The sequence below is a fragment of the Chrysochloris asiatica genome, unplaced genomic scaffold (assembly GCF_000296735.1).
Source record: "Chrysochloris asiatica unplaced genomic scaffold, ChrAsi1.0 scaffold00179, whole genome shotgun sequence".
In the NCBI taxonomy this organism is placed as follows: domain Eukaryota; kingdom Metazoa; phylum Chordata; class Mammalia; order Afrosoricida; family Chrysochloridae; genus Chrysochloris; species Chrysochloris asiatica.
The window spans coordinates 2159898-2170314 of NW_006408697.1; the positions used below are offsets into that span (position 1 = coordinate 2159898).

General features: G+C 43.5%; 1 protein-coding gene across 1 annotated transcript in view; it reads right to left on the bottom strand.

Moving 5' to 3' along the window:
• The window catches only part of MTR (5-methyltetrahydrofolate-homocysteine methyltransferase), a 170889-nt gene that overhangs the window by 4129 nt on the left and 156343 nt on the right, over positions 1–10417 (bottom strand). Inside the window, exons 25-27 of the mRNA XM_006872011.1 lie at positions 9423–9521; positions 8463–8538; positions 1600–1751 (exon numbers count right to left, since the gene is read on the bottom strand). Coding sequence (XP_006872073.1) covers positions 1600–1751; positions 8463–8538; positions 9423–9521 — 327 coding nt within the window. The remainder of the gene's footprint in view (positions 1–1599; positions 1752–8462; positions 8539–9422; positions 9522–10417) is intronic.

Sequence of the window (10417 nt, forward strand, 5' to 3'; positions counted from 1 at the left end):
GCTATCCGCTCTGTGCACAGGGTAGATAGGGACGGGCAACTTAGACATTGGCTATCTAAAATGAGAGGGCAATAAAGGCACAAAGTGACTGGCTGACAAGGTTTCAAGAGGGAGCTTAGTTTAAGAGGGTTGCGGGAAAGAAAGAGTCCCCACTGAATAGCTATCATCTTGTCTAGATGGGCATGGTGAAAAGAGATGGGGATAAGATTCATAAGATTCAATAGTGAATAACTGTTATCATGATTAATCGCGACTGTCACACTTGTAAAGGTAGAAGTTTTGTAACAAAAAAAGAGGAGTAGTTAGTCTTGCAGTCCAGAAACAGAGGACCCTAGGACCATCAATCAAGAGAGGAACGCACAAGCAGAATGTGGGACCTTATCCAGAGAAGCAGCAGTGCCAGAGATGGAGGCAGAGATGGAGGCATGGAAAGGGGGAGCAGCTGTGGACTCTAGATTCATGGACTAAGAAGAGAAGGACTAAGAACTGGTGGCCAGTAGACTTGCAGAAGGTGCCCTTTGGAGATGTAAATTATTATACATGTCTGAGTGGGGTTTTTTGTTTGTGTGTTTTTTAAAAAGCTAAAGTGGATAGAGAGAAATACTTTTAACTGATGGTATATGGAGGGGATTATAATCAATGTAATGAAACAAGTTATATGAATTGTTGAATGTGAAACTGATGGTGTGCCCTGTAAACTTTCACTCAAGCCACAATAAAAACCTTAAATTAAAAAAAAAAAAAGAATGCCTTTTCCCACCGAGAACCCTGATAGGTCAAGTGCTTAGCCTCTTCTCAGCCCGCCCTTTATTTCCACCAGTCTGTCCGCCATCTTGCGCTCATGGGCGATGACTGAGTAATCCTCTGAATGACCTGACATTAGGATCCCAGGTAGCTGGGAGTGGGTTTTTGGGGTAGGGCTAGACCCTAGGTAACTCCTCAGATGCTCATAAATGTAGTTTTCTGTAATCTAAATAATTCACAACTGATGTCCTCCCCCACATTTCTAGCTTACCTCTTACTTTCCCTCTTCCCAGTAGACTGGCTCAGGACCAAGGGATCATTTCTGTGCCTTCACACACTGTCTCCTCTGCCCACAAGTTCCTCTTCTTCCAAATCACATGCTCCCACTCCCAGATCCCGTAATTCCCACTTATCCTTCCAAACCAGTCCCGACACCATCTCCTCCAGGAAGCCATCCCGAACCATGTGGGAACGGCCTGAGGTCTGTCTCCCCTCGGGAGTCCCATGGAAGCCTCTCTGGGTTCTACGCTCAGCATGCTGTGTGGCTGCACAGGCTCATCAGTTACTAGAAGGCAGGGATTCTACTGTGTCCTTTTGTTCACTCCCAGTGCCTAGCACTGGGCCTAGCGTGTAGCTGATGCCACAACCTTTATTAAAAGAATGAATGAACACAAGGTCAACCTGAGACCTAGCAGTTCAAAGGCCGTTAAAAAGCTGAGCAGGTAAACGACCTGAAGGCAGCGCTATCCTACATAATCCAAACTCACTGCTCCTCACCTAGTCTTACCTTCAGGGTCTCAACGCTACACCTGGAATATCAGCAGCAGGAAGGAAGGACTCACAGAACTAACCTACTGTCTTGTCGTTAAATATCTTGGGGAAGCCTCGGTTAGGGTACTTTCCCCGGAGTTGCCAGACATCAAAGAAAGCCTTCCAGTCAATGTAGTCCACCAGCTTCTGCAGGTCATAGTCTTCAAAGACTCGCGTCCCGATGAACGTGGGCTTCACTACAGGAAGGAAGGAAGGGTTGTCAGTACTGATGCTGGGCTCTGGCGCTGAGCAGATGCAGCCCAGGCACTGCCTACGAAAGGCCTCCCCCTAGTTCCCAGTTGCTCTGTGACGCCCACGTTCTGACTCACTCCTGTCACGTGTAGGAGTTGTTTCATAAAGAAGAGAACTTTAAATTATCTCAGAAAAGGAGTAATTCTGCATCAAATCTTAAATAAACTTATATTCCCCATGCAGATGACTACCAGCCTTGAAAACGCCTCCCTCAACCCTTCCACCCTAAACCCCTTGCCAAAGGAGGGTGGGAAGAGGAACAAAATGAAGAAAAAAAAAAAAGAAAGAAAGAAAGTTAGTTAGAGTAAATTAAGAAAATAATAAAGACCACTGCTGAGAGACATGACAGTGCTGCAAAAAGTTCAAGGAAAATTTACATTATCTTTTAAATCCATTTTTCAACAAGTTTTTTGAGGTCCCCTCATGTAGACAAAGTCATTTATATAGTTTAAAAACACAAACAATATGTTGTCTATTGCTAAATACGCACATAGTATAAAGAAATGCATAGAAATGGAGCATCAAACTCAGGGTTGTGATGATTTCCCTCAGAGGGAGAGGAACACACAGGAGACTTCCACACATATGTGTTAGGATTGTGATTTTAAATGGATCGTGAATTACTTCTAACCTGACTAGTACGTATACCTGGATGTCAATATACTATTCTTTATACTTTTCTATAAATTTTAAACATATGAGGGGGTTTCCAAAATTTTGTGGGAAAATTCCATTATTTTCAATTCCATTTCTCCAAAGCCTTTTTGAAGGCCCCTTGTCTCACACTTTGAATGACAGTAAAGACTTCATTCAGTGTCAGCTGGTGCTACTGGGCTTTCTCAGGACACTGAGAGCAGCTTCAGTGCCCGGCTCAGGGCAGGCAGGTAAGCAGATGCCTTATGAATTTCAGAGTCCTGATCTGTGAAATGGGAATCAGATAACTTCCTACACCTCCAATCTCAGGCGTTCTGGGACAAAATATTAGCTTCAAGAGTATTTTTCTTGCCGTAAGAGGACAAAGTCAGAGAGGTGAGTGCATCCGACTGTTTTGAGTCATGACTGGAATCCTGAGCAGCCATCTCAGGTGCACCTACTGGTCTCTGTGTCCACAGGAAAGAAGAGTGATAAGAATGAAGGTATCTGGAAACAATGAGTCCAATGAACTAATGGGCCACGTGCGCATCAGTCTCCAGGACCCTGAAGCGAGAAGAACTTAGATGGTGCCCAGCTACCCTAACCTACAGTAGAAGGTCCTGGAGAGTGTGAGGAAATGTGAAACAAAACTCCAAATCATAAAAAGATCAGATGTGCTTGGTGGATGGAGACTGGTGGAACAGGACACTATGGTCCTTGGTCACTCTGAAAGCCTGGAACTGAACTCACCCTCATGACTCAGTTTCCCAAGCTATTGCTATAGAGAGGAGGGAGGTGCAAAACCACTAATGAGGTCTGTACAGCATAACACGTTCAACCATTCGAGATCAAAAGAGCAACATTTACCTAAGGACAAAACTGAGAAGGGTTGAGAAAAGAAGAAGGAACGGAAACAAGAGCCCCACGGAGGAAGTGGGGTTAAGTGATGTTAGTGACAGTAACCCATTAAGGGGATTACAATCACTGAGATGAAAAAAAGGACTCAATTTGCTGGATGTAAAACTGATGACTTTTAATTCCACAATTGAAAGTAGAGAGAGAAAAAAAGGAAAAGTGTACACAGCTTGTGAACTGTGCCTGAAATTCTAATTTTTTTACACTGGATGAAAGAAATTCTTTCCCATTTGTCCTTTGACATATATATTTTTTATATTTATTTCTTTTATTATGAACTGAGTGATAGTTTACATAGAAGAATACTGGCTTTACACCATAATTTCATTGCAATGATTACAATTCAACAGTATTTGCTTCTATTCCCTCTGTTTTTCTTTCTTTTTGGGGGGTGGGGAGATGTACACAAAAACCCTCAGGAATAGATAATAATTTAAACAACCAAAGGGCACATTCTGGCCACTAGCACTCAGTCCCTCTCTTTCCATGAACCTAGAGTCCTCAGCTGCTCCCTCTCTCCATGTCCCCATCTATGCCTCCATCTCTGGTGTTGCTGCTTCTCTGGATTGTGTCCCACATTCCACTCATGCTCTTCTCCCTTGATAGTCCTAGGGTCCTCTGTTTCTGGACTGTAAGATTTAACTATCCCCTATTTTTTTTTTTTTTTTACTATCCCCTATTTTTGTTACAAAACTTCTACCTTTACAGTTGTGACAGTCACAATTAGTTTTTATAACAATTACTATTGAATCATAAGAATCTTATCCCCATCTCTTTTCACCAGACCCGGCTAGACAAGATGACAACTATTCTGTGGGGACTATCTTCCCCTGCATACTCTGAAACTAAACTCCCTCTTGAAAACTTGTAAGCTAGTCACTTTGTGCCTTTATTGCCCCTTCATTTTAGGTAGCCAATGTCCAAGTTGCCTATCCCAGATCTACCCTGTGTACAGAGGGGATAGCATTGATATTTGATGTGAAGACTCCTTCCGTCTCTGTTGGTATTTTGAGCTACTACATCCATAAGTATAAAGGAGCTCTGGTAGCGTAGTGGTTACGAATCAGGCTACTAACCTCAAGGTCAGCAGTTCAAAACTATCAGCTTTTCCGTGGGAGAAAGATGAGGCTTTCTGCTCCTGTAACAATTTATAGTCTCGGAAACCCTGTACAGGGTCACTATGAATCAGAATGGACTCCATGGCACACAACAACAACAACAAACATCCACAAGTACAGGTCAAGTTCATCAAATTGTAGCAATTTACCCTGTTTCCTTTATCAAAAATTATTTATCTTCCTCTAGTCAAGTTCTGATTATCAAGCCATCAAGGCTAGGTCAAATGGGCACTATCTGCAAGTTTGGGTGTTCTTGTGCATCTCCACTTACTTCATATCAGCTGGCAGCTTCTCAGCTCTAGCCCTCTGTGGCTATGTCCTTGTCCATGGGCTCAGGAGTCCCCAGGTCTCACCACACTTTGGACCAACCAGCCCTTCCTCTTCTGTGTATCATCTCCAGGTCAATGGGAGGCTACAGAACACGGCTGAACTCAGCCCATTTCTTCATTGCTGCCTTTCCCCCTCGTCCACTCACCAGTAGACCAACGTGCTCGTCAGCAAGCTTACATGCCTATTCATGTGTTCCCTCTGAGTTTCAGTCTTGGAGGGGGTTTGTCCTGAAAGGAATTAATTGCTTGCCTTGATGGCTCCCCGGTGCTTTGGCATCTTTTTATTACCCAAAACAATCCCTTCTTTGCAAACATTCAATTATGCTTTCTGGATAACAAAAAAAATTGTATATTCCCCTTAGTACAGAAATTAAAATTAAAATCCCGATATCCTTTTGATTCAAGTTGATTCCTGCCTGGAAGAGCAGGCAGGAACATGCTGCTTCATAGACCCTGAAGGACTTTATTCTTGATTCTGCTTATCTGCCAGAGTTTAAGGTTAATGTAAGGTATTAACACAAAAATCTTTGAGAAAATATCCTAACAGCAAGAATCATTTCCACACCCTCCACACACAGAGTAGACAGGGATGGGCAACTTGGACATTGGCTACCCAAAATGGGGGCTGGGGGGCTACAAAGGCAAGAAGTGACTGGCTTACAAGCTTTCAAGAAGGAACCTAGATCCAGAGGGCCTGGAGGAAGGTAGAATCTCCAGTGAGTAGTATCCAATCTGTCTAGGCGGGGCTGATGCAGTGAAATGCAGACGGGTCTCTTGTGATACAACAGTGAATAATTGTTATCAGGACTGACTGTGAGGGTTGGAAATGTAAAAGTAGACATTTTATAGCAAGGAGGGGAGTGATTAACTTTTCAGTCTAGGAGCGGAGGTCCCTAGGACCATCAAGGGAGAAGAGCAGAGACCGGGACCCTACCCAGAGAAGCAGTGATGCCTGAAATGGAGCCAGAGATGATGACGTGGAGCAATGGAGCAGCTGGAAACTTTAGATCCAGAGAGAGAGAGTGACTGTGTGCTGAAGACCTGGGGGGCCCAGGGGAAGGATTGCATGGAGGGGATTGTAACCATGGCAATGAGACGATATACGATAGAATGAATGTAAAACCAATGTTCTCCCATGTAAACTATCACATAATTCACAATAAATTATTAAAAAAAAAAAAAATCTTTGAGAAAAATAACCCCATCTTCTCCCTCTATCTACTTATGCAAATTCTGTGAGATTGGCTCATCCTCAGAAACATTTCTGAGGGAGCTCCTCAGGGGACTCGATGGCCCTCAGGTGGCAGATGCACAGCCTTCCCATAGACTCTCACTGGTGACAAGTGTCACCACGACCACCCTCGTACAAACCAGTGGATGTGTCGGAGGTTTGACTTAGTCAAAAAGAAGGTGCCCTTGTGCTGTTACTTTACCTTCATAGCGAAAGGGAAGGAAGTAATAATTATTAGTTAGGGACGTACACCAATTTATAGTTGTCAAAGGTTTCCACATAATATCCAATTGTGTTCTCCTGCTATTTCCATAAAGTAACTCCTTCCTTACACATTAAACATTGTAAGACGAAACGAGAGGAGATGCACAAGAACGCCCAAACTGGCAGATAGTACACATCTGACCTAGCTTCGATGACTTGATGATCAGAACTTGACTAGAGGAAGATTTTAAAAAAAGTTTTTGAAAAGGAAACAAGTGTAAACTGCTACAATTTGATGAACTTGAACTATACTTATGGATGTAGTAGCTCAAAATACCAACAGAGAAGGGAGGAGTCTTCACATCAAGTATCAATGCTATCCCCTTTATACATAGAGTAGATGTTGTTGTTGTTGTTAAGTGCCGTCGAGTTGGATCAGACCCATAGCGACCCCGTACATGGTTTCTGAGGCTGTAAATCTTTACGGGAGCAGAAAGCCTTATCTTTCTCCCACGGAGCAGCTGGTAGTTTCGAACTGCTGATCTTGAGGTTCACAGCCTGATTCGTAACCACTACGCTACCAGAGCTCCTTACACAGGGTAGATAGGGACGGGCAATTCAGACATTAGCTACCTAAAATGGTGGGGCTATAAAGGCCCAAAGTGGCTGACTTGCAAGTTTTCAACAGGGAGTTTAGTTTAAGAGTGTGTGGGGGAAAGTAGAATCCCCACTGAACAGTTTTCATCTAGTCTAGACGGGTCTGGTGAAAAGAGATGGGAATAAGATTCTTATGATTCAATAGTGAGTAACTGTTATCATGACTAACTGAGACTGTCACAACTGTAAAGGCAGAAGTTCTGTTAACAAAAATGGGTGAGTAGTTACCTTACAGTCTGGGTACAGAGGACCCCAGGACCATCAAGGGAGAAGAGCACGAGAGGAATGTGGGACCCTATCCAGAGAAGCAGCGACACCAGAGATGGAGGCAGAGATGGGGACATGGAGAGAGGGAGCAGGATACTCATGGGAAGAGAAAGGTTGTGTGGTGGCAGTCAGGAGGCAGTCTGGTGGAATGTGCCCTTTGGTTGTTTAAATTATTATCTATTCCTGAGTGCTTTTGTGTACATCCCCCCCCCCACCAAAAAAAAACACAAAAAACAGAGGGAATAGAAGCAAATACTTTTGAATGATGATGCACGGAGGGGACTGTAATCATTGCACTCAAATGATGAGTGTAATACCAATGTTCTCTCATGTGAACTATCACTCAGTTAACAATAAAAACTTAAAAAAAGCAAACAAAACAAAACAAAAAACTGTCAAACATGGAAGTAAAATGATCCATCCTACAGTAGGCCCAGGCCTCCCGACTCCCAGTCTAGAACACTTGCCACTAAAGCCATGCTGAACTCAGCTGACAGGGTGTCACAAGCAATGAATGCTGGCTTGAGAGATTACCTTAGAAATATGGATTCAATTACTACGATCCCTGTTCAGCCTGGCTCTGCTTTGCATTTGCATCGCATGCATCTCTGAGCCTATAAAAACCTCTTACACATTCTAGTCCTTTGTGAACACCTATGTAAGGTTCATGAACACCTGTGTACAGTTGGAAAGGTGGCTCAAAATTGAAAAGGAAAGAAATGAGAGCAAGGGCAGCAGGCAGACAGAATGAATGAGAAAGCAGGATTCTGCCTTTGCTGAAATGCTTTAAAGTCTTCTAAGTGCCCAGACATCTTCAATGGCAGGCGTTTCATGTTTGTGTCTGAGTCCCACGGAGAGCCTGGGCACCTGTTAGAGTAGTACCCCAGCAGGTCTACGGAGCTCACTCCTAAGCTGAAGGAGGCCCACTCACATACAGTACAAAGGAACGAGTACGGTTGAGAACACAGACTGGAGAAGTCATCTTAGTAACCTGCCTTTTAAGTCATTTCACTTCCCCAAACTCAGGTTCTTCAAATAATGATAGAGATCGCACCCACATTCATGAAAGAGTAGTCTCAAAGACCAAGGGAGCCGACATGGGTAAATCTCAGCAGCAGTTGGCACACAACTGGCTCTGTGGATATTATGATACCTATTTCCTTTTATTTGTGATGACCACTGTCACCATCGTTAGATAGAATTAGAAGCTAGTTTGATTGTGCAGCCAGACAAGTGCACACATCTCTCCAGCACCAGTCAGCTGGCCCACGCAGCCTCCCTCGAGCCAGCAGCCACACAGACCTGGGCGAGGTTCCGACAGCCAATCAAGACGGAGACCATTTTCTCGGGCTTTACTTAAAGTTAAGTATCTTCTGTCCTGTTTCAAAGAAAAAAAGCTGTTTATTTGGTCTCTGAGCTTCTCAGCTATTCCTATGAAAGCTAGCACATAAGCTTTGAAAGAAAACAAATGTTTTCATGAATGAAAATCATGATCTGAACAACAGTTTGCTTTTCCTTCCGCTGTGGCCTCATTCAGCACCTGGCAAATATTAAGGATTGAATGAGCATCCACTCCACACTGATATATAAACCCGAGGCTGACTGCACAGCCCTAACTGTAAGGAAAGACGTACTGGTGGGAGTGGTCTGCCATCTAACACCCCTCAGGGGACCACGGAGGTAGAGGGGAACCAGCCAGTCAGTGTGAGGGAGTCAGCAAGTCAGAAAGGTTTCTCATGCTCTTTGTGATCCCAAGTCACTTCCTGTCTAATGTCTTCATTTTCTTCCATTATTTCTCAAGAACACAGGCTGGTGGAAATCATTCATTGCATGCCTTCTTTAAGTTCCTGTTTCCCTGCTGGGCATGCGCTCATGTTTTATTCATTAGCGTAACTCTAGCATCTAGCACAGCACCTAACACCTACTGGGCATCCAACAAATGTTTGGCTGAATACTAACTCAGTTTAATATAGGCAAAAAAGCATTAGGAACATAGACATTAAACAACTCTGATTTGAGCTAAAAATAAGACTTGTCTAAAACGATCCTAAATCTTGACGCGCCTTAGATACAGTAAATGTTGCTGATAAGTGCCGTTGAGTTGATTCTGACGCAGAGAGCCACACAGAACTTCAAAAGAGCAGTTGGTGGTTTTGAACTGCCAACGACTTTGTGGTTTGCAGTCCAGTGCTGACCCTACAGTGCCACGATACAAAACGCAGCTTCACTGTCCTACCCAAAAGGCCTGCTGATTTCACTTACCTTGAGAGACTCATAATGGTCCTGTCTAATATCTTCATATTCTTCCATGATTTCCTCAAAATATTCACCCTTCAGATTTTCATCTAATAGTTGAGAACACTGAAAATGCAAGAGAAGACTCAATAATCACAGAGCAGCAAAACCGGATAAATGACGTGTAATCGCGGGCAGTTTGGACGGCCCCCTTCAGAAAGCCCACCACCACTTCCCTTCTCTGTCAACTCCTGCCTGGGTTAGGTACATTCCTTCAACGTGCCAAAGTGTGTGTGCCTCTTTACTGCTGCACATACTACAGCCACTGTCCTTCCCTGGAGGGTGGGCACGAGATACTAGAGGGGAACCCTGTCACAGCCCTGGTGCTGGCTCAGGGATGGCACATTGGTGGTTGTGTCCACTGAGTATCTGCTGAAGGCATTAGGCTCATCTTTATTATCAAAGGTCCTAAGGCTCAGGAAATGCGCTCCTCTGTTCAAATGAAACAAGGTGCCAATTTGTTTGAGAAATCGGAGGTGACTTGGTAGGATGTACAACCAATCCCAAAGCAAGACTGCTTAGGGTTCTGCCCATCTAGGTGGCAGATAATGGGCAGCCATGACAGTAACGAGGTATGCCTTAAAATGCCGGATCCATCGAAAAATCTGTTGTTTGATGTGGAGCATCATGCCAGTAACAGTTTGGAAAGCGTCAGTGATTTGGGAAGGTGTCTACTTGTGTTTTGTCAGAATTTTTACTTTAATCTGACCTCAGTATAACCACAGAGACATTTTCAAATACATTTTCTTTAGAATAAACCCTTTTATGTATGAACTCAAACCCTAGTTCCGACATTTTTTTTATTTTTTATTTTTAAGGTTTTTATTGTGGATTGAGTGAAAGTTTTCAGGGCACATCATCAGTTTCACATTCAAACATTCATATACCTTGTTTCATTACATTGATTATAATCCCCTCCACATACCATCAGTTAACAGAGTTTCTCTATATCCTCTTTAGTT